The sequence below is a fragment of the Coccidioides immitis genome, assembly GCF_000149335.2.
Source record: "Coccidioides immitis RS genomic scaffold supercont3.6, whole genome shotgun sequence".
NCBI lineage: Eukaryota > Fungi > Ascomycota > Eurotiomycetes > Onygenales > Onygenaceae > Coccidioides > Coccidioides immitis.
This window is the reverse complement of record NW_004504312.1, coordinates 963,938-986,993: the sequence shown is the minus strand read 5'-3', so window position 1 is coordinate 986,993 and position 23,056 is coordinate 963,938. Positions and strand designations below refer to the sequence as shown.

Here is a 23,056-nt window from a genome sequence, read left to right as displayed (position 1 = left end):
ACCCTGGATGCTGTGAACTTCAATGAACACCATGTCTCAGGTTAATCTAATCAGCGTAAGACCATTCTAGAATCGAGCAGCGATGCCGAACAAATTACTCCGCACATTTTCGGGGATCTCGAGAAGCGCCTGACGTTCCCCATCGCCGTCCCCGCGCAGCTGACAATGGATGAGCTGATCAGCGCGAAATAGTTTGTCCGTCTCTGCCCACGCTAAGCTCCCCACCGATTGGCTAACGACATTGAAGGACGCAGCTGATCACCGGCCTCATCGTCATGATCCCGAAAATGCACCCATGATCCTTGGATTGGGCTGAGGACTGAAGACGCTTTTAATCTCCTGGAGTTCATTTCAAGTACGAACTGACATGTGGCGCAACCGCGAAACGACGATACTGATTGGCGTTTAACATGGCTGAAGAGAATCCCGAGCTCCAGGCCGCCTTGCGGGAACTTGATCAGGAACTGGAGGTGTGTGCAACCTTTGACTTGTATTCGACAGAGACTGCTTTTCTGAAATGAATAGAAGCGCTGACGGGATGCTATTCTAGGACGGTGATATCACAGAGAAAGGGTAAGCAGCCGGACTTGTCAACACCTGCCTATACTCGCGCGCGGTCAGATTTTGCATTCGAGCCGAGCAGACCCGAGCGGAGTCGCGTGGGGAACTTAGATTTATTAACTGCTATTAAGATATCAGAAGCGTCGGACACTCCTCCTTTCGCAGTATCTTTCTGCGGATGGAGCCCAGGGAAATCAAGAGCTTCGATTTATGCGACGGCCCTCGCACGATGCTCCTACCACGATAGCAGGCGGACAGGTCAACCGCAGGTCAGTGTATGCGGATAACCGGCGGCAATCTGACTATCTTCCTGCAAACCTCCTCTCTCCAGCAGACAGTGGCTATACCGATCCGCGTGCGAACCCGTTATCGAGAATCCATGAAAATGAACTGGGTTTCTCACTCAATCCGACTCAGCAGCCATCGAGGACTTCGTATGATTCAATGCAAGCTCCAATGGCCAATCCCTCCGTCGCGGATTACGATCATTCTCGGTCGCCAACGGTAATAAGCCAAAATTATGCATTCAATCCGAACGAGCAACCGGAATATGATAGTCTCACAAGAAATTCCACGATGCTAGACTCCCAGGAAGCGTACTTTTCAGACTTTGCAGGTGAGCAGCATGATGAGCGGAGACAGAGTTACGGTGGTGGATTCCGGTATTCCCAAGCCGAAGCGTTCTCACCCACGGCCAATATGGCGCCGCCCCCAATGCCCACAACGGGCCTGGCTGCAGGGGTAGTGGTCGACCATCTTTTACCATTGGAACCACGGGATATTCCCTTCGACGTTTGTGACCTTCATGATGCCAAGTCTCCAATGTCTAAATTTGAAAATTTGCCTGCAGTGCTACGTTACCGTGCACGCTCCCACCCGAAGCAGCCAGCCTACTGGGTACTCGACCAGCGGGGTAAGGAGACGGCATCGATAACTTGGGAGAAGCTTGCCAGCCGTGCGGAGAAGGTTGCTCAAGTGATCCGTGACAAGAGCAGTCTATACCGTGGTGATCGCGTTGCCCTAGTTTATCGCGATACCGAAGTTATCGAATTTGCGGTGGCATTGCTTGGGTGTTTCATCGCTGGAGTAGTCGCCGTTCCCATTAACAACCTCGACGATTATGCTAGTCTCAATGTCATCCTCACATCGACTCAAGCCCATCTTGCCCTGACAACGGAGAATAATTTAAAAGCGTTCCAGCGCGATATCGCAACCCAAAAATTAACGTGGCCAAGAGGGGTTGAATGGTGGAAGACAAACGAGTTTGGTAGCTATCACCCTAAGCGAAAGGATGAGATGCCCCCCCTAGCCGTCCCGGATTTGGCATACATCGAGTTTGCGAGGGCTCCCACTGGCGATTTGCGGGGAGTGGTGATGAGCCACCGCACCATCATGCATCAAATGTGCTGCATGTCTGCGATAGTATCTACGATTCCCACCGATTCCAATAATAGCGGGAAACCTGTGCCAAGACCTCACGGCGAAATCCTGATGAGTTATCTCGATCCTAGACAAGGCATTGGCATGATCCTTGGTGTTCTCTTTACGGTCTATGCTGGCAATACTACTGTTTGGCTAGAGTCCCTAGCGGTTGAAACTCCCGGCCTTTATGCTAGTTTGATCACCAAGTACAGAGCTGCTCTGCTGGCTGCAGATTACCCGGGCCTTAAGAGGGCCGTGTACAATTACCAGCAAGATCCGATGGCGACAAGAAATTTCAAGAAGAATTCAGAGCCAAACTTCTCAAGCTTGAAGTTGTGTCTTATAGATACTTTAACTGTCGACTGCGAATTCCATGAAATCCTCGCTGACAGATGGTTAAGGCCCTTGCGGAATCCGCGGGCTCGCGAACTAGTTACGCCCATGCTGTGCCTTCCAGAGCACGGTGGCATGGTTATCAGTTTACGTGACTGGCTTGGAGGCGAGGAGCGTATGGGGTGCCCTTTGAAACATGAAGTACTGCCACCGGAAAAGCAGAAAGACAAGTCCGAAGGTGAGAAAAAAGAAGAAGAGAAGGGCGGAGAGCCAAAGGCGACGTTCGGGAGCAGCTTGATTGGTGGTTCTGCGGCACCGGTACGAAAAGAAGGCCCCCGGAACGACCTTGGTGAGGTACTACTTGACAAAGAAGCCTTGAAAAACAACGAAATTGTGATATTAGCAATTGGTGAGGAGGCAAGAAGGCTGGCTGACACAACACCAAATGCTGTCAGGATTGGTGCATTTGGGTATCCCATTCCAGATGCAACCTTAGCGATCGTTGATCCAGAGACTGGGTTGCTGTGCACGCCTAATGTGGTTGGTGAGATATGGGTTGATTCACCTTCATTGTCAGGAGGATTCTGGGCCCTTCCTAAACAAACGGAGTCCATCTTCCATGCCCGTCCCTACCGATTTCAGGGAGGGGGTCCCACGCCTGTAATCGTGGAGCCTGAATTCTTGCGAACAGGGCTTCTTGGCTGTGTTATTGAGGGTCAAATATTCGTGCTTGGTCTCTACGAAGATCGCTTGCGCCAAAAAGTTGAATGGGGTGAGCATGGCGTAGAAGTTGCGGAGCACCGATATTTCTTCGTGCAACATCTGATTCTCAGTATTATGAAGAACGTGCCCAAAATTCACGACTGCTCTGCCTTTGACGTCTTCGTCAACGAGGAGCACCTGCCAGTCGTTGTCTTGGAGTCGTATACTGCCTCAACAGCACCAGTAGCTTCAGGGCAATCCCCACGACAGCTGGACGTTCCTCTTTTGGACTCCTTGGCTGAGAAATGCATGGGAGTGCTATACCAAGAACATCACCTTCGCGTTTATTGTGTCATGATCACTGCCCCGAATACCTTGCCTAGAGTTCTTAAAAATGGGCGCCAAGAGATTGGCAACATGCTATGTCGAAAAGAATTTGATAATGGGTCGCTGCCATGCGAGCACGTTAAATTCAGCGTTGAGCGGTCGGTTCTGAATCTTCCAATTGGCGTGGATCCCGTTGGAGGAATTTGGTCTGTTCCATCTTCAGCTGCTAGGCAGGATGCCCTCGCCATGCAGGAAAAGCAATATTCAGGAGTTGATTTGCGCGACGTTATTATGGATGATCGCACCTCTACGCCATTGAATAATTTTAACAGTATCGTTGATTTACTTCAGTGGCGTGTTTCTCGCCAGGGCGAGGAACTTTGTTATTGCTCTATCGACGGTCGTGGCAGAGAAGGCAAGGGTATCACATGGAAGAAATTCGATTCTAAAGTTGCAGCTGTGGCTGCGTATTTGAAAAATAAAGTGAAACTCCGCCCCGGCGACCATGTTATTCTCATGTATACGCACTCGGAAGAGTACGTATTCGCCGTACATGCTTGCTTCTGCCTGGGTTTGGTAGCCATTCCCATTTCCCCAGTTGACCAGAACCGACTATCCGAAGATGCGCCGGCTTTACTCCATGTCATTGTCGATTTCCGTGTAAAAGCCATACTTGTCAACGGCGAAGTCAATGACTTACTGAAACAGAAAATCGTATCTCAGCATATCAAGCAGTCTGCTCATGTTGTCCGCACGAGCGTTCCAAGTGTATACAATACGTCGAAGCCCCCAAAGCAATCGCACGGTTGCCGCCATCTAGGATTTACTATGAATCCCCAATGGTTGAATTCTAAGCAGCCAGCAGTGATTTGGACGTACTGGACTCCGGATCAACGAAGACTGTCTGTCGAGATCGGGCATGATACAATCATGGGAATGTGCAAGGTCCAAAAGGAAACCTGCCAAATGTCTAGTTCACGGCCAGTTTTGGGAAGTGTGCGCAGTGCTGTAGGCCTTGGGTTTCTACACACCTGCTTGATGGGGCCCTACGTCGGTATGTTTTCGGCCTGTGGTTTTGAAAGTGTCCTGGATTAAGCTTACATATTTCCAGGCGCACCCACTTACCTTGTTTCGCCCATTGATTTTGCTGCGAACCCAATTTCTTTGTTCCTGACCCTAGCGAGATATAAAATCAAGGATACCTACGCAACTAGCCAAATGTTGGACTACGCAATGGGGAGCATGGCTGCAAAGGGCTTTCAATTGCATGAATTGAAAAATCTCATGATTTCCGCGGAAGGACGACCTAGAATCGACGTTTGTATGTTTTGAGGTATTGATCACGTCGGGAAATTTGACAAGCTAATTATTCTGTTAGACCAAAAAGTGCGCTTACATTTCGCTGCCGCTGGGCTCGATCGTACCGCTATCAATACTATTTACTCTCATGTCCTGAATCCTATGATTGCCTCCCGATCATACATGTGCATTGAACCGATCGAACTGTGGCTTGATACAAAATATCTTAGACAGGGCTACGTTTATCCGGTGGATCCGGATACTCCTGGACATACGCTTTTAGTTCAAGACTCAGGGATGGTTCCTGTGAGCACGCAAATAGCCATAGTGAATCCAGAGACTTGTTGCCTTTCTCATGTTGGCGAATATGGCGAAATATGGGTTCAATCCGATGCCTGTGCCAGGTCCTTCTATGGCTCTAAGCAGGAATTCGACCTAGAGAGGTTCAATGGACGAACTGTGGATGGCGATCCAGGTGCCATATATGTTCGTACTGGTGATTTAGGTTTCTTACATACAGTGACGAGGCCGATTGGACCTGGTGGGCAACCAGTCGAAATGCAGGTTCTGTTTGTCTTGGGTAGCATCGGTGAAACCTTTGAAGTCAATGGTCTCAACCATTTCCCTATGGACATTGAGAACACAATTGAGAAGTCACATCGAAATATAGTTAGGGGAGGAAGGTCAGTGAATCCATCCATTGCTCAATTTTCTAATCTCTTTTGCTGACGTCTGACAAACAGCGCCGTATTCCAAGCTGGTGGGCTAGTTGTTGCTCTTGTTGAAGTTACCCGAAAAGCCTATCTTGCATCCATTGTACCTGTGATTGTGAATGCAGTTCTTACTGAGCATCAGGTCGTCACTGACATTGTCGCCTTCGTTCCTCGTGGTGACTTCCCTCGTTCACGCCTGGGTGAGAAGCAACGCGGCAAGATTCTTGGATTGTGGGTTACTCGGAAGATCCGGACGATTGCACAATTTAGCATCAGGGATGCGGATGGAGTGATGACCCATGTCGCAGAGGCCCATGCAAGGGCGTCAAAAACCGGAAGTATTATTGAAGGAAGTGGTCGCCTACCTTCTACGCTCCTGGAAGCAGAGGAACATGGAGGACCTCAGCCGCAGGCTCCGTCGAGGCGCGGCAAGGGATATACAGATGAACCTGTTGAGCATTATCCCCGTACCCCTGAAGGTATTATATCGGATCACCATGCCCTCGGAGATCCAACATTTAGAAATGCAGATGACACTGAGCAGTACCATCAGTCTTTTAAGCACGATAATCGCAGCTCTTCTGGCAATTTCTATGACCAAAACCAGGATGAACGACACGATTTCTTGGTAGAGTCTCCTATGGCCGCTGAAAACGGATCCGCTCCCTTCAATGCCAGCGCTTTCGGCTCTCAAGGCTCAAACTTTGCTCCTGAGAATCACCCTCTCCAGGGCGAATGTAACCCATCTGGTCCCATAGGTCTAGTCCCCATGAAACCTCTCTCACGGCAGGATACTCCTCCGTCTCATCGATCTAGTTCTCGCTCCTCTCCAGCTCCACAGACCGTCCCCCGGATCCGGACTCCCGTAATGACACTTGGAAAAGATTCTTTACCCAGTCAACAACTAAGATACAGCATGATTGGAGGCTCCTACAACCAACCCCCTCCCCAGCAAGCTCAGACTCAAGGCCAGAATCCGTATGGCGGCTACGGTGATGAGCACGAGCAGGATTGGCCACAGGAGGCGATCCTTTACCATACAAGGAATGATGCGGGATATCAATAGACACATGAGGATTGCTCGGCTTTGTCTTTTCTCTTCTTTCCCCTTTTTTTTTAATTTGTAAGGTCCTGGAATATGGCTTGCTTGGGTTCTGTCAGCTTCGGGAAAGGTTCGAATTTTCTCATCGATCAGCAGCATCCTGGCGTTGGCATGAATCACATTTCCTTGATTTGGTGACGCCGGATATCCCCCAAACAGCCACGTGCATTTATGATATAACTAGTTAATGGTTTTTTTTATAATTATAGTGCAATGTTATAGACATACCTTTTGTGTATCCATGGAGAAGTAAGATACTAGGTCAAAAGTACGCCCTGCTACATTTTTCCACCAAAATTAAAAGGTCTTCAAGCTCTAGATATCTTAGCAAAATTATATATCATTAAAGAGGCCCCAATGAACACAGAGTTATTTGAGTTATATCGTTTTTATTTTCCAATTTTGGAGAACAATTTTATGGTGACGCAGTAGAGACAAATATCAAAGCAGCCACAGTAAAATTTTGAGAAAATTACTCTGTAGCTTAACTTCTTTTTGAGCCTCGTTTGAATATATATATAAAAAAAATTTATAGTCATACATTTGATGTAATTATTTATCCATTGAGGTCAATTACAAAAACATATTACTGTACTCTGTATGGTTCTGTTGAGATATCTAAGGTGCAAGACGATTTAATTCTGGTGTAGAAGTGAGAGGTGTAGACTTTTGACATGACACTGGAGTATCTGAGGTTTGAGGCTAAAACTGACCATAAGGCGCATAGTTAATTCCCACAAAAAACTCCTTTCGATGTAGATAAGGTAGCTTTTTGGTTCACTGGTTGTTTGGCATCAATTAATACCCTTTGTGGCACAGATACCACAGTGCTTCATACAGCCGGGCGCAAGATCAAACACAAGACTACAACTTAGGTTGCACAGTCAAAAGTACTTTGTGGCACACCTTGCTGCTCAGGCATGTCATCCAAAAGATTTTTTGTCGCCTCAGATCTTATTTGCCGCTGCTTCCAGGGCATCTATGTCCACCTTTTGCTGCTTGGCTGTGTTGACTACCCCAGTGAGGGTGTTCGGAATTGTACCATTAAGCTGCTCCAATGCCTGAATTTCAGCCTGAGTAAGAGATTTTCTGACTGGATGGAAAGGAGTTGGTGCACGGGATGAAAGAAACTACGAGTGACACGAAGTATTAGTATTTGTGGAATGGCTATGCATTTAGGGGTAACTTGTGTGGAGAACTTACTGAACTAGCAGCACTTAGGAGCGCGGTCAAACTGGCCCGTACGACATCGTGATGAATACCAACACCCCAAACCCTCTGGTTGGATCCAGCTGCGACACACTCAATGAAAGTGGCAGCTTTGGTGTCACGATCGCTTCCCATAGCATGTTCCTTGTATTCCACAACATCAAGGTCAATGCCCAGAGATTTAAGGGCGTTTGTCAGGGATGAGATAGCACCGTTACCAACACCAACGATTCCGTGCTGGGTACCGTCAATTTCAACAATACCTGTAAATTTTCTCTTGAGATGTTCGGTGCTGACGGCCTTTCCTGGCTCGGGAGGAGTAGGGGTCTGGGATCGATCCGTCGTAATATTGTAATCAATCAGTGAGAAGCGGGGATTCTTCTTGAGATGGTAGGCTTCTTCGAAAAGAGCAACGATTTCAGTTGGCTTAAGCTCACGGCCCAGTCTATCCGCATCCTTCTGGACAACTTTGCTAAATGCGATCTGCAATCCTCTGGGCAAATCCAGCTCGAGCATGCGCAGGATGATCCATGCAACACCGCCCTTGCCACTTTGAGAGTTGACGCGGATGATGGCTTCGTAGTTTCGTCCAATATCCTCTGGGTCGAGAGGGAGGTAGGGCATCTGCCAGCGATCATCTGGCTTGCCTGCCTCTCTCTCCTTGAAGCCTTTCTTGATAGCATCTTGGTGGCTGCCGCTGAAGGCGCAAACCACAAGCTGACCACCGTAAGGCCATCTCTCGTTCACTGGGATCTTATTACTTTCCTCTACCACTTTGATGACTGAGTTGATATCGGAGAAATCAACATTCGGGTGGATACCCTGTGTGTAAAGATTTAGAGCAAGAGTAACCAAGTCCACGTTGCCTGTTCTTTCGCCGTTACCGAAAAGAGTGCCCTCAACTCGATCAGCGCCAGCCATCTGGGCCAGTTCCGCAGCTGCGACGGCACAACCGCGGTCATTATGAGGATGCAGAGAAACGCAAACTTTCTCTCTTTCAGAGATATGTGTGCAGAAATACTCAATCTGGTCTGCGTAGACATTTGGAGTTGACATTTCGACGGTGGCAGGAAGGTTGAAAATGATTTGTTCTTCCACTGTCGGCTCCCAGGCAGCCTTAACAGCTTCGCAAATCTCGATCACGAACTCTGGATCAGTGTCGGAGAACGTTTCAGGGGAGAACTCGAACCGCCATTCCGTTCCTGCCGTTGACGGGTCGTCTTTCGTTATCGAGCGTGCGTATTTTGTGCATTTGACAGCTAGCTCCACACTCTGTTGCTTGGTCATGCCAAACACTATCCTCCGGAAGCATTCGCTTGTGGCAAGATACAGATGGAGAATCGCCTTTTTAGCTCCCTTCAGAGAGTCCACGGTCCGGCGGATGAAGTCCTCGCGACAGGGGCAGAGAACTTGGAGCCAGACGTCATCCGGAACCTCGTTAGGAGTTTCAATCAGACGTCGAGTGAAGTCAAAATCGGTTTCGGACGCCGACGGAAAGGAGATCTCAATCTCTTTGTATCCAATGTCGACGAGCATTTTGAAGTATTTGTGTTTTTGGTCGCCGTCCTAGAAGCAAGGAGCGTGAGTCATAGGGAGGGGAAAAAAAAGAAGGCATTTTACGGCTACGCAGGAGCAATTGAATGCGGTTCTCAGAGGCAGAAGACATACCATTGGATCTACCAAGCTCTGGTTTCCGTCTCTGAGATCGGTGGCCAGCCATCTTGGTGGTTTATCAAGTGTCTTGTTTGGCCATGTGCGGTTTGGAAGCTGGATGGGCTTGAACTTTTTGTACTTCTTGGAGGGGTCTTTGAGCCTGCATAATCCCGGGACGTTAACTTTTGTCCAATAAATCCTTTGTCTAATAGATTCTCCAAGGAATGACTACATTACATACATAGGCATCTTGGTTGAAATTCAAAGTGTTGGAAGCAAAACTTGCGGTTGGAGCCAAAGTTGTATTGTTATGGCTTGCAGGGATCCTTATCGGCTGGAGTTATCTCGTAGCAAGGAATCAGCTAGTTATTTAGCTCGCAAAGTCTCGGGAGTCGGGGGATGGGGGAGCTGAGCCAATAGTGGCAGAAGACGGAGGAGCAACAATGGGATGGGAGGGAGGATACACCCAACTGCTGCCACCAACCTGGCGGGATAAGACAGCAACAACAATCCTTGATAATTAATGGGAATTTTGAATTGGAGAACAAAAGTCGTGAAAATTCTCGGAGAAGAGGGCTGTTTTGCTGCGTCTGCGCGCCCTGTGACTCAGCTGTGGCAAGCTTCAGGTCCAGTTTTTTAGAGTTCCGCCCAAACTTTAGGGAGAATAGATTTTCCGGGTAAAGTTAGGCCGACATCGGTGGCGAATGGCAAAGTGGTGAGATTCCAGGGCTTGTCTGGCGTGGATTGGTGAGAAAATATATAGTGTGCAAAGGGGACAATGCCAATGGCACTCCCAGGATATCACAAATACACATTGCTCACAGCACGGCTCACAGCTCACACCGGGCTGGTGTGACCAGCAGCAACTATGTGCCGTATGTATGTACGTACATATGCAACACGCAATTCCCTCAACTCACAGGAAGCAATAAGGGTCACAGCATAGTGACACTGCAGAACGGGATGCAGAGACTGTTGGCTGCATCTCTGTCCTCTTATCTAGCTGCTTTTTTAGCTTTAACCTTGTCCTTCTTTGCTTTTCCTTTCCCCTGACTCCGCATGTCACCCTTGCTCTCTCGCTCCTTTTTGCCCTTTTTCCAGATCTTCCCCTCTTCTCGTAACCGATTGTCGTCGAGTTTCTTCTTCTCCTTGCCGCTTAGCTTCCGCTTTTCTTTCTTGATAACCGAATCCGGACCGTTGAGTTCGCTCAGAGCCCGCTTTTTGGCTTCTCTCTTCTCGCGCTCTGTCTCGAACCATGTCCGTTTTGGACGCGCCATAATTTCGCTCCCGTGCTTGATCAGATTTTGCCCCCGCTTGACCTGCATTTCTGCCTGCGCAAGCTGCTTCTCCTCTTTCTCTTCCTTCAGGATATCTTCGATTTCGGCTTGCATCTCCTCCACTTTGCTTGCCCATTCGTCGGCAACGGCAGGGTCTACCACGCGGCTCACTATTTTTGCGCCTTGCGCGCGTCCAGCCTTGACAGCGGCCTTGACAACTTTGCGGTCCGGCTCTGCTGCGATCGTGCATGCCCGGCCACTGCGCCCGGCACGGGCAGTACGGCCAACTCTATGAAGGTAGATTTCATGGGACTGAGGTGCTTCATAGTTGATCACAGATTCGACGCCTTTGATATCCAGACCTCTGGAGGCAAGGTCCGTAGCTAAAAGAAACGGTACTTTACCGTCCCGAAAAGCTTCTACCGCGTTAATTCGCTAGAACACGATGTTAGCGCATAGAAGTCTAGCAGTGTTTGAAAAAAAAGAAAAAGTTGTTTGGAATAAAATCGACCTACCTGTTCTTGACTCATACTTCCATGTAATTCAGCCGCTTTCAGCCCTAAAAGGCCAAATATGATTCGAGCCCGATGAGCTTCTTTTTTCTGACGGAAAAATACGATAACACGGTTGGTGTAGATGGTGTTGCAAAGTAGGACAAGGTATCCCATTCTCTTGCCCTCCCTTCCTGGTCGTAGCCTCACAAATTCCTGGACCAGAGTGCCTACGGTGTGCTTCTTCGAATCAACCATTAACCTTACCGGTCGGTTGAGGCCAACACGAATCAACTTGTCAACTGAATCCGTCATCGTTGCAGAAAACAACATTGTTTGCCGGGACTTTGGGATGGTGTTCAGGATCTCGTTCAATTCATCGGCAAACCCATCTTCAAGCATACGATCTGCTTCGTCGAGAACCAAAATTTCGAGGGTATCAACAGTAAAGCTCGCAGAATTTCTCATGTGATCAATAAATCGACCGGGAGTCGCAATGATGACGTCGGGCCGCTGCTTCAGAACGTTTTCTTGCTCTCGTAAACTGAAACCACCTACAAGCTGACAGAATGTGATATCGGTGTAAGTGGCCAGCTTTGTTGCGACGTTGTAGCACTGCACAGCGAGTTCTCTAGTAGGCATCAGAATAGCAACACGGCTGGTTGGAACTTTCCGAGGCCGGTAGAGCAGCCGTTCCAGGATAGGAATTATAAAAGCAGCAGTCTTTCCGGAACCGGTCACTGCACCGCCGACAAGATCTTTACCAAGTAGGCCAACGGGAATCGCCTTTCGCTGGATCGGAGTGGGAGCAGAAAACCCAACGGCAGCCAGGCCACGAAGGATCGGTCGAGATAGATTAAAATTCTGAAACGTAGAATTCGAGGATGTTTCTTCGGATTTGGTTGGATTTTCCTCCGGCGCGAAGAAAGCATTTCTTTTCGCAACCTCTTCAGGGTCTTCCTCCTCGCTATCTGAACTTTCATCGGACCGAAGGTCGTCCGGGTGGGCAACCGGTGACGCTACAGAGTCTGAATCAGAGGCGTCTTCTTCATCGGCTCCATTAGCATCGGGCATCGACTCGTCGTCTGATCCTTTGTCTGCATTCGCTTTGCCCTGTTCATCCGATTCGCCTTCAGCACCCATCCCAAAAGCATCTGGCGCCAGAAGCTCGTCGTCGTCAAAGTTCGGCATCTCGTTATCTTCATTTTCATCCTCGTTGTGACCATCATCATCACTTAGTCCCTCAAAGGAATCATCCACATTTGACTTTGCAGCTTCCCTTGTCTTCTTCTCCTGGCTCTCCAGCTTCTTCTGCCTTCTTCTGCACAAAATCTCATCTAGATCAACTCCTTTCTTAGCCTCGCCCATATTTCCCTGCTTATCTCGGTCCTCTGCGCCCCAGCCATCGAATTCTTCGACAAGTCCAATATTCGTGGCCCCGCCGATATCGAATTCAAAGTCGGAATCCAAGAGGCCTTCTTCCCCTTCTTCGTCTTCTTCTTCTTCTTCATCCTCTCCACTTCCATTGCTGTCATTCTCTGCATCCCACCCATTGGCAATAGCCCTTTTCCCTTTCAATCCCTTCTGTTGCCCTTGTTCTTGCTGCTTCAATTTCTTATTCTGGTGACCAGTGGTAGATTCTTCGTTCCTTCGTTTCTTCGACGATGGTTCCACCCTAGACTTGAGTGTTTTGGTGTTTTTCGATTTATTTATACTCGGGGCCACATCATCGTCTTCTTCGTCGAAGTCCCCGCCGTTAATGTAGGGCGTCTCTTCATCGGATAAGGTGAAAATAAACTCCTCGTCGCGAGCTTTTCTTTTGCCCGCCATTCGCGCGAACTGGGATCAATCCTCCCAGAATTTGCAGAGGTATTGAATTAATATAGATATCTAAGCTCTCGCAGGACTAATTGCAGGAGAACCTGGATTAGTTCAATGGGAGGGTTATCCTATGGAGCCTGGCGTAACCAAACTCTCTCTTATTGTCAAGCTTCGAAGATTTTCGAGATGAATCGTTTGTCGATCGGCGAAATTTGAGTTCACTACGGCAGCCTATAGCGTCCAATCCGCCAAATCTGATCACGATGGAGCCAAACCGCAACAGTTGCCAAAACAGCAGCAGGCAGGTAAATGCGAATTGTCCAAGTGTCAACCACTGAGATGCGAAGCCAGGTCCCCGCGACTGGCCACTGCTCTGAGTCTGGCCTGAGCCTTAGCCAGCACTTGAAGTGAGCTGAGTAGCACACTGCCATATGCCTTATTTTTGTTGTGGGCAACAACCAGGCGACGACACCACCCGTCAGTCGGAGGAGAAACAGTGGCTGGAATGCCTTAGTTTTCCACGCCCCAAATTTAAGACTCACCATCAAGTCTTTTGTGAACGGACGCGTAATTGGTTGTCATAGGCAGAAACCCGCGTCAAGGGTTTGTGGATGATGTTAAAGATGACTTGATTTGCTCCAATGATCTAGTTTCTCGGCCCGCCCGCAAGATGAACATTTACCAGGCGGTTAAAGCTCCGCAGCTGCCTGCAAAGAGCGTCCCGCGTTCATGCCCCCAGGTTTCGTCCATTAATACTCCGTACAGGGAGTAAGATGCGAGGCTAACTCTCCTTTCTCCATGGAGACGGAAAGTTCCCTGTGAACGCTCGTGCAGGTAATGCAAGCGTTGGGCAACCGAAATCATCCCCTCGCATCGCGCTAGTTGCGTAAAATCACATCACCTCGCCACGGGCGTACATCAGCTGCTAGCCCCACTGCTTCGGCGTCCCCAGAGATGAGTTGCACTCTGGAGAAACTTGTGAGGCTTGCAACAGCCTGCAAGTTAGGGAACCCACCAATTTACCAATAGTTAGGAGAAGCAGCTGGTACAGTGTGCCCTGCTTCTGCTGTTGAATTTTGCATTGCTGCTGGGGCTGTTTGCAGGCAAGAAATCCGTACCCTCATTGATTAGCTGCTAGAGCCTACAGTCCAGCAGAAATGCATTACATGAGCAAGAGCAGTCTAAAATCTTGTGTTCGGATCCCAACACCAGCATGCCAATCAAATTTAGCCATGCAGTACACAATATCTGATGCCGCATATGTTGGAAGGTGCCTGCATGGATCACGGTGTGCCTAGCCGCCCATCTGGATTGGCAAGGAGCGGAGCAAGGTTTTGCCTTGAGAATGGTACCTTCTACTCATATAAATACTCTCATACTGTTCTGACAGTTTAAGAGACTATGCTCAGTGTCCAGCTCTTGACAAACGAGATTCCGATTTTCTACTGGCCTTGCTTATACTGATTTTCCATCCCCAGACCTTTACAGTAAGAAATAACCTTTTGATTAGAGTACAAATGTCAATCTAATGGCTTTGAATGTGCTACAGGTATGAGCAATGAAAAGCGCCTATTTATCTCCATTCATCACTGAGATGAAATATCTTTTCAAGAAGGCTTCCGCGGCACGTTCCGTGCATACCACTGGGGAGATTTGTTAGCACCCAAAAAGTCCAGCAGCCGCGACAACATGGTATATGACATTTCAGACAGCCTTCAGTTGGATAGCAAAACAGGACAAGACCTCAACCCTGAGAGAGATTGGTACTTCAGGCTGAAAAACAATGTGGATCCATTGGGCAGTGGGCAGCTAATTGGTTGGGTCATGATTGGAAAAGTTTCTCCACAAACAACAGACAATGACCTTGAAAATCTCTTCAGCGGTATTGCTCTGCCGGATAAGGAATCAGGAGAAAGGTGTCACCATTGGGTTTGGAGAGCTGTATCGGCTCTGCAAAATGAGTCCGTGATACCAAAATTTGATATCAAAAAGTTCAAAGATTGGCTATTGGATTATGCCAATCAGTGGCTGGCCAAGCCTGATCCACGCACTGTTCATGATTATAGATAATCAAGAATAGCTCCACCCTGAGCGGATGCAACTACCCCTTCTTTGGGAGGATGATGTGCTCGAAGCTGAGTTAAGATAGCTGCCATAGTTATCATTGACAATGACCTTTCCATGCCAAGAATCCTGTTTCCTGCCAAGCCAGGAAGATGATTTGATTGTTTTTTGTTTTAAAGCTGCCTTTGGCGGGCGACATAACCACAAGCTGGACTGAGCCTAGTTAACTAACTAACTAAGGGGAAATCCAACTTTTGAAAGTGCATTCATCAAACTTACAGCATAAAACACACAGAACACTTCGCGCCAAACAGCACTGCAGTCACTTTTACCACTGTCTTATTCCCTTTATAACAAAATGCTCTCCCTATTCAATCGATGGCTTGCACTGCGACCAGCCTCTCTAAACCGCACGTTATATACCCGACCAGCGAAATTTATCGAATTAAGCCCACGAGGAAGTCTCATTGAAAGTAAGGTTGACATCACCATGGGGGATCCGCATGAAGCATTCATCTTGTTGCCAAAGGACGTGGGTCATGCTTTCCGAGGAGCAATTTCAAGGGACGGTTCCTTGTTAGTGAGAGATGAAGATGTTTGCCCATTAATTTTTCACCATGAAACCCGACATTTTGCCAACGGTATGTTATCTACAAGGTTCCTTAGCATACAAGGAGACTAATTAAACCCACTATTTCACACAGAATCTTCCCCTTATCCTCAACTCAAAATACCTCAAGATCTCCCTTGTCAATCCAATACAACCGCGAGCCCTGCTACACTTTATCTCCTTCCCGCTACTCATACAATCGCACTAGATGGAACACGGGATGGTAGGATTCTCTGCACATACATTGTCGGCCCAGCAACTGACTATTTACTAGCACAATACACGCGAGACCTGCTGAATTCCACACGCAAATTCAAGGATGACCTTGATAAACTAAAGGACAAATAAACATGAAATCTGGAAATCTGAAGGTTGCAATACAGAAAGAGGCGTGCTCTAATGTCCTTCTACCGGAGCCGACTTCTGCACTGATAGGTATCGCTGTCAGCCCAGGACAATGCAAAGACTAAAGGCAGCAGTTACAGTACAAACCTTCAAGTGTTATCATGCCCAATTGCCTCATTCCGAAAAGTAAGGATTTCTTCATCCACTTCCTGAACAGGCTTCGCAATCTGTTCATACAGCTTGCCTAGTTCTTCAGCTGCCCAGCGATTTGTTGTGAACTGCGACATGGGCCTCTGCAAGAGATTGATTAACACTGTCGGTGGCTGGATATGGTATCCTTCACGTGTGTGGGAATTTTGGATTGGGGAACTGGAAGAAGAGCAGGAATTGGGATCAAAGAGGGACTGTGTGCGCGAGAAAATCAGATCTTGAGGTGCCTGTAATTTCAGATCAGTTGACCTCTTTATAGGCGCCCACTTCGGTACCCCGCCGGAGAAGTGACGGGGAGATTTCCTCCGTTCCTTGAGCCTTGCTTGTGGAAGCTGACGTGGCCATCCCCATTGGAAATGACCCCTAGGGACCGATTCCCAATGCCTAGTGCCAATAATGTTCGATTATCGCAAGTTCCAAGGCTCACATGTCCTACTTGCACACCTGACAGTGCCCCTCTTGGCCTAGCCTGCAGACACATACTGCAGCAAAAGGGATTCAGCAATTTTGCCATTGGTCAGGGAACAAAAGCAAGGCCATGGAAATCAGCACTAGTGGGCCAGGTTGATGCTGAACAGAAGATGTAGCCTGGGCTACCCACCCTAGCTGATACAGTGGTTTCATGCGGGAAGAGGAAAATCCCCTTGACTGAGGCTCACACAGCAAACAGTGGACTGGCTCTGATGGACTGGCTCTTAGGAAATTGAGGAAAGTGAAGGAAATCAAGAGAGAGATCAAGAGAGCAAAGAAACCATGAAAACGGCAAAAGAAGAAAGAGAACATGCATCAGTGGCTCCAGAGTCACTAATCAGATGATGTGGTGAAAACCATCACAACATGGCTGCAGAGGCCCCCAGCTGTCTCACTCACTCAAGCAAGCAAAGTAACAATGTGAGGGGTGGTGTGGATGCCTCAGAAATCAATGAAGTGACAGAATAGTTGTCCAGATCTGTCAGATGGGTGTTCAGTGACTCTGTGGGTGCAGGGTGAAAGAGGTGAGGACTGGGTAACATGGCATGATTCTTGTAGAGAGGAGGGTGGGAAGGAGGCAGTGCACCTGGATGCAAGAGATGGAACAAGGAAGAAAAGAGGAAGAGAAAGTGCATTGTTGTTTGAGAGAGTGAGACTGGGTTTATAGATCAAGCAGCAGCATTGGGGCGGCGTGCGATGGGCACAAAAGTAGAAAATGGCCGATCGCCGGTCGGACTCGTCTTATAATGCTACCATTGAAGAAGCGAAAGTGGGCATTAAAGGCGACCCCAAAACCCTTAACCAACTTTCTTCATCAGGGAGAAGCGCCCAGCAGAAATGAATCCAAAATGCGCTGGCATCTCTTGACACTGCAGCAAGAGATCTGCAAGCTCGCGAAAATGATCAGGGGAGCAGTGAGGGTGGAGGTACCCAGCGGCACGGGGCAACAGGAGGAAGGTGACTGGTATTATTGATACATGGGCCGATCCGGGGAAGATTGTTCAAAAGCTTCGAGCAATAGCTGATCGTACTGTTCTTTGTCTTTCACTTTTTGCTGGATAAATTTGGCTGCATTGATAGTCCAGTAATCCATAGTGATCCGGAAAAATGCTGCATCATTTATATGATCTTTTGAGAATCGCGGTTGTATGTGGTCGTAAAAGATTCGAAAAAGTCCAGTCGGGCTATCAAGTGCAAGGGCGTACCAAAACGTGCCTTTGTTCCGTCCTTCCTGGAGTATGGAATGGAGTTGTCCCCCAGATTGACGAGGATGTTTTAGCATCTGTTCTGCGAAAGCTTGCATAAATTCCTTGTGAAGGCGCTCATATTCGCCAAGATTAATCCCATCGACAGATTGGTTTGTCAACCAATACGGAGGATGAATCATTTCCACTGGACGAGAACAGGCCCATTCGAGGTCAACTAGGCACGTAATATTCCACTTATCATCGACAAAAATGTTGCTTTGATGAAGATCTGTAAAGCTCATGAAAAATGGGCCTCGGCGAAGTTCAGGGCAAAAGAATATGTGTCGAACAGCTCTCATCACTGTTAGAGCAGCCATTTGGAATAAAGAGTCTTGAACATCATTAACCGCATTAGGTTGGTGACGGAGGCGGCTCTCATGGAAAGCAAGGATGTCATTGATGTAGGCGTCTACGGTGGAATACGTAAACTCGCGCGGGATATCCACAGGAATATGCTCATTTTCAAGATCCTGAATTTCAAGGGTAAGGGGCCTGTTCGTTAGTTTCAGAAGACCTTTTTCGTCCACAATGAAAGAACCAATCTTCGGCAGAGGAGTACGTGTAACAGCCAGAATGATATCAGACAGGCTTCGGAAAAGGTTCGTTCGTAATTGAGCATTGTGCCGTCCTTGGTCCCACGACTCAGACAGCATTTTGCCGCGTGACGTATCAATGTATTCAATCAGGAGATATCCGACTCCTAATGACTCTCTCAACTTGCTCTTGTGAGCGACATATTTGGATGGGACTGGGTACCCAAGGAATTTTAAAAAGTGGTGGCGGAAGAATTCCACGAAACGAGTCAAGAAAGGAAGGTTGTTGAGAGCAGTAAACTAATTATTAGCGAAAGCCGGCCACAAAAAGGTGGCGCACCTACCTTCTGTCCATTTGATAACCCGTATCCATGCAGTCGCGGGGTATGGACTTCAGGGCAGTTGTGCTGGAGCCAGATATAGGTGCCAACTTCACAAAGGATTTTCTCATCAGCGTTCCCTGGGTTGACATTCTCTCCCACCCTGTGTGGCAGTGGAAGACGGAGAAGAAAACTGGGATCCTGTTTGTTATCAACATAGATTGGGATGCAAACATTAAAGGTTCCGGAGAGCCACTCCTTTGGATCCGCAACGTGGCAGCCTGTGGAAACCAAGTTGAGATGGTGTGCCACCACAGCTTCAATGACATGGCTCTTCCAGGGTAAATCTTCAAAATATTTATTCTGCTGGTCCAAAAAGCCCAACGAATGCAAGACATTAGTTTCGAGTTCTTTTGCAGCAGAATACGTAATTTCGCCCATGGAGCAGACGACGGTTTAACTTTGTGGATGGCAACATCGAGCAGTGATCTGGATGCAACCGCTAGCGAAGATGATTTAAATTTGAAAAAAGTTGATGGATCTTGGTCTGATTTCGAGAGCAGTTCTCCCTTTATAAACCCAGTTTTGGAACTCCGATCCCCTTTTCGCAGTTGCGCCAAGGCTATTGACATCACGTGCCGCGAAGCAGGACGGAAAGAGCTGACCGGATCTCATTGGTATGTGACGGCGCATCCCGAGGCCTCTTGTCCGTGTGGCTATGGCAGGACAGGATGATCAAATACGGCGGAAATAAACCACGTGAAATCATAATCCGCATAAATTTGTAGAGTAAAAAGGGTGGTGTCCCTATCAATTCCTTTTCGTCCATGTATTCAACGGGGCGCCTTTCTCTCCAGCTTTTCACGTTCCAGAGTGCCCCCGCCCCCGACAATGTGCTAGGCGCCGTCTATTACGCAGTCTTATTTTGCGGCACAGCTTGCCTGAGTCGGCGCCCTGGGCACTTCGCTGCCAGAAACGGATTCCTTCCTAGGACTTTTAGGCCAATGACCGGTCTCTTAGATTGCTATAAACCATTGAACTCTGGACTTCATATACTTATCGCTGATGTTGAAATCGAAGCGGAGTCGGACCAGGCAGACATATTGGTGGCAAGATTTGAAGGCGAGGACGGGCGCGGCAAAGCGCATGATCGATTCGGTCTGAAGCGTTTGTAGGAGATCCGCATAGGGTTCTAGGTCGAGGACTGGATTAAGCTTGGGGTATGAGCACCTGGAGAGTCGGATGAACGAGAACAGAGCGCTGGGGTGGGAAGCGTAAATGTTGATGACCTGGGCGGTAAGATTGAGTGCGTAGGCTCTGTGAGGTAGCACCAGGCAGGCTAGGCCTTGCGCCCCCGACCAGCACGGTGGGAGAACCGCCAACTGGCGTCTATGTTGCGTGCAAGATGCGAGCCTGGGACTGGGAGCCACAACGGCTCTCCGTCGATTCCGGCTATTTAGCTAAGGCTTTTGAGTTCCGATGGATTCAGAGCCTCTGTCTCCCGTGTGTTTCACCCTTCAAGGCCGCCTGCAATAGATCTGATCGCCTCTTCATCTCTGCTGAGCCCCGCCCCACATGCGTGAAGATCGGGTTGCTTCTACCCTCGATGGCGGCCTCGAAACACCGCGGGGGAGCATTTATGCTTGGTATTTGAACCGTTAAGGGAACCGCTCTGGCTTTTGGGGAAACACCTTGGAAGCAATGGTGTGCCTCCCGCCGTCTTAAAGCCATTTTTAAAATTATTGCTTCAGGGCCTTGATTTTCTCCATTCCGAGTGCCATATTATACATACAGGTAGGTCCCTTCTAAGTTGTTCCCTACCTATCATCCTCTCTAATAATAGCGAAGATCTCAAGGCAGATAACTTTCTCTTGGGATTCGAAGACTCTGGGGTTCTTGAGAGTTATGCTCGCCAACAAGAAAGCAATCCTGCTCCGTTTTGGGACGACGGTGGTCGTCCTGTATTTCAGTCTCGTCCGGATTTCGGGCATCTGAGGAAAGGGGTAGGACTGGTTCAGATCAGCGACTTTAGTGCTGCTGTTTTCGGCAACGTTCCTAAGCCTCATAACCATGATATTCAACCTCAGCCCTTTCGTGCGCCAGAGGTTCTTTTAAAGGCGACATGGACATATAGTGCAGATATATGGAACTTGGGCACCATGGTATGTATGGCCCTGAGGAAGATGCTTGCACGGGTCACTGACATCTCGTTCCCGTAAAGCTATGGGAGCTTCTTGCAGATCGTGTTCTTTTTGATGGGCTGGACTCCGGGAGCAGCACGTATTCGCGAGTAAAACACATAGCCCAAATAATACGGCTGCTTGGTCCGCCTCCACTGCAGTTACTGGAAAGGGCAGACCAAGGCATTTGCTCCGAGCTCTTCTCCAGCCACGGTATGGATATCTCCCACTTCTATGTCTCGGGCGATAACTAAGTGTTCATTAGGAGAGTTCAAATTGCCAGATTTAATCCCATCTGAGGAATATAATCTTTCAAACCTTACACCATTTGTCCACGGGGAAGACAAAGGACTTTTCCTTGAATTTGTGGGCAAAATGCTGCGCTGGATGCCAGAAGATCGGGCAACGGCTAGAGAGCTGTACAATGACCCCTGGTTGAACTTCAAGCCTTAATTTGGGCGATGTGAACCAGCTTGATTTGCTTTTTCTTCTTGTATTCAATTTTCTCCATGGAATGACAATATGCCCCGGGCAAATGCCTTGTTTCCATGTTGTAGAGTGCGGTTTCAGTAGGGGGAAGAGGTATGCAAATGGGAGCTTGACAGACAAGAGCCAGGGAAATTGCAGCCGCGAAGCAACAAAGACGGGACAGGATCTATAGTACATAATAAAAATAAGCATCTTTCAATTTTTCAGGCGGTTTCCCAGGAGTACTGTACTTGGCTTTATGGCTGGCTGTTGGAACCATAACTTGGGTATTTCTTAACGTTCATCCCTCAATTGAACTTAGGCTGCTTTTCCCCAATCCTCTATCAAAGAAGTCTTCATATTGGGCAAGCTCACGTTTCAGAATTAACCGAGGAAACCGGATTAGTTTTCTTTGATCGTCCTCTTGGCGTCACACTTCTGCAAACGCAACAAACATTTTAATGGTGCTGAGGTTATCTCCAGACGCAACAAGAAAGTCAGCACTAAAGTGTCCTTACGTCAAAGTGCTTTACCAGAGAAGTGAATTCCTCGTTATTCCTGTCGGTCATAGTGGACAAGTACCCTTAAAGTTTAGAACTCACTTTTACATGCGCACAGCCAAGCCTGAGGCTGCTATCTCAAATGTCGGCTTTGTTTGAGAAGTGTGCTTACAATGGCCACGAAACACCCGGCTTCCTCTTCTGTTCAGACAAGTGTCGCCTTGCCGCTTCGCCAGCTTGGTGGCACTGAGGCGGAACTGTGACAGAGTGCGACATTTTCATTGGGTCAAAGTCCCATCGACCGTCTTGGATCCTCTTTTCAACGCGTGTGGGTAATGATTGTACCGCGCCCAATGAGCATGGCCTGCGCCCAGAGGGACGGTGCAATGGCGGCCGTTTCCGGCGCCCCGCTAACCGTCACAACTTATACTGAAATAGAATTGATATAACTTTCTGTAAAGAATTATCTGTCTGAAATATATTGCGCAGTGTACATCTGCCATACATGATAAGTAGTCTGGGCTATATAAGTATGGAGTGCTCCGTACTCCGTATGGAGTAGTTGAAATAAAACTTTTTGATGTGGCAGTTTCAATTACTAGTGAAAAACGAATTTTGGCGGGTTAGATGCTATGGGCTGCCGTACTCACCGCCCATTTAGATTTGGCTCGCCAAAATCGTCGAAACGATCTCTGGCCACAACTCCTCGAAGACAGGCATTCTGCGAAAAATACGTATTATTGCGTCTTGGGCATTAGCACCCTTGAAAAAACAATCGTGAAAGAAGCACTTACTTTGATGGAAATTGCATTTCTTTTTTTTTTTTTTAAAACAATCTAGGTACATATTTCCACCAATTTTCAGTCCTCGGCAAATCGAAGCAAACTGGCGTCAAAAGTGCTAAATCCGCAGGAAACCAGAAGTTCGAGAGGGCACAACCAGCAAATACATCAAAATGTGACCACTGTGGGATTGTTTTTGGGTGGGAAAGGGGCATATCTTTTTTCTATCTGAAACAAGGGCTGAATTTCGAGTTATTTGAAACAAAATACAGGCCCAAGCTAAGGATAACAATTTAAAGAAGACAAATAAGAAAAGGCTGCTGAAATTGGCCCCCTAAAAGGCCCATAAAGATTTGGAATTTTTTGTTTGATTTCGCCGGCCTTAAAGTCGCCTGGGATTCCGAATCTCAAGCATC

At 48.0% G+C, this 23,056-nt stretch overlaps 7 protein-coding genes across 7 annotated transcripts; 4 read left to right on the top strand and 3 right to left on the bottom strand.

The window, feature by feature from the left end:
- The first annotated feature begins 268 nt into the window (after nucleotides 1-268).
- CIMG_03303 (AMP-binding domain-containing protein) lies at nucleotides 269-6,729 on the top strand. The gene is made up of 6 exons (XM_001243861.2): nucleotides 269-470; nucleotides 551-573; nucleotides 693-4,399; nucleotides 4,457-4,666; nucleotides 4,724-5,327; nucleotides 5,388-6,729. The coding sequence occupies exons 1-6, from the start codon at nucleotides 411-413 to the stop codon at nucleotides 6,421-6,423; spliced, it is 5,640 nt and encodes a 1,879-aa protein (XP_001243862.1). The 5' UTR covers nucleotides 269-410; the 3' UTR covers nucleotides 6,424-6,729.
- Nucleotides 6,730-7,406: 677 nt separating this feature from the next.
- Nucleotides 7,407-9,570, bottom strand: CIMG_03302 (2-isopropylmalate synthase; the record flags this gene model as incomplete). Its single annotated transcript, XM_001243860.1, has 4 exons — nucleotides 7,407-7,589; nucleotides 7,663-9,234; nucleotides 9,337-9,481; nucleotides 9,563-9,570. 4 exons carry the CDS (start codon nucleotides 9,568-9,570, stop codon nucleotides 7,407-7,409), a joined length of 1,908 nt encoding a protein of 635 aa, XP_001243861.1.
- A 746-nt stretch (nucleotides 9,571-10,316) lies between these two features.
- On the bottom strand, nucleotides 10,317-12,919 carry CIMG_03301 (ATP-dependent RNA helicase DRS1; the record flags this gene model as incomplete). The annotated part of the gene is made up of 2 exons (XM_001243859.1): nucleotides 10,317-11,033; nucleotides 11,114-12,919. 2 exons carry the CDS (start codon nucleotides 12,917-12,919, stop codon nucleotides 10,317-10,319), a joined length of 2,523 nt encoding a protein of 840 aa, XP_001243860.1.
- A 1,680-nt stretch (nucleotides 12,920-14,599) lies between these two features.
- Nucleotides 14,600-14,980, top strand: CIMG_03300 (uncharacterized protein; the record flags this gene model as incomplete). The annotated part of the gene is made up of 1 exon (XM_001243858.1): nucleotides 14,600-14,980. The coding sequence occupies one exon, from the start codon at nucleotides 14,600-14,602 to the stop codon at nucleotides 14,978-14,980; it is 381 nt and encodes a 126-aa protein (XP_001243859.1).
- Nucleotides 14,981-15,332: 352 nt separating this feature from the next.
- CIMG_03299 (uncharacterized protein) lies at nucleotides 15,333-15,932 on the top strand (the record flags this gene model as incomplete). Its single annotated transcript, XM_001243857.2, has 2 exons — nucleotides 15,333-15,615; nucleotides 15,679-15,932. 2 exons carry the CDS (start codon nucleotides 15,333-15,335, stop codon nucleotides 15,930-15,932), a joined length of 537 nt encoding a protein of 178 aa, XP_001243858.2.
- Nucleotides 15,933-17,319: 1,387 nt separating this feature from the next.
- Nucleotides 17,320-19,151, bottom strand: CIMG_03298 (uncharacterized protein; the record flags this gene model as incomplete). Its single annotated transcript, XM_001243856.2, has 2 exons — nucleotides 17,320-18,690; nucleotides 18,735-19,151. The coding sequence occupies 2 exons, from the start codon at nucleotides 19,149-19,151 to the stop codon at nucleotides 17,578-17,580; spliced, it is 1,530 nt and encodes a 509-aa protein (XP_001243857.1). The 3' UTR covers nucleotides 17,320-17,577.
- Nucleotides 19,152-19,714: 563 nt separating this feature from the next.
- Nucleotides 19,715-21,343, top strand: CIMG_03297 (CMGC/SRPK protein kinase; the record flags this gene model as incomplete). Its single annotated transcript, XM_001243855.2, has 6 exons — nucleotides 19,715-19,881; nucleotides 20,025-20,213; nucleotides 20,374-20,504; nucleotides 20,559-20,872; nucleotides 20,932-21,103; nucleotides 21,156-21,343. 6 exons carry the CDS (start codon nucleotides 19,715-19,717, stop codon nucleotides 21,341-21,343), a joined length of 1,161 nt encoding a protein of 386 aa, XP_001243856.2.
- Between the last annotated feature and the right edge of the window lie 1,713 nt (nucleotides 21,344-23,056).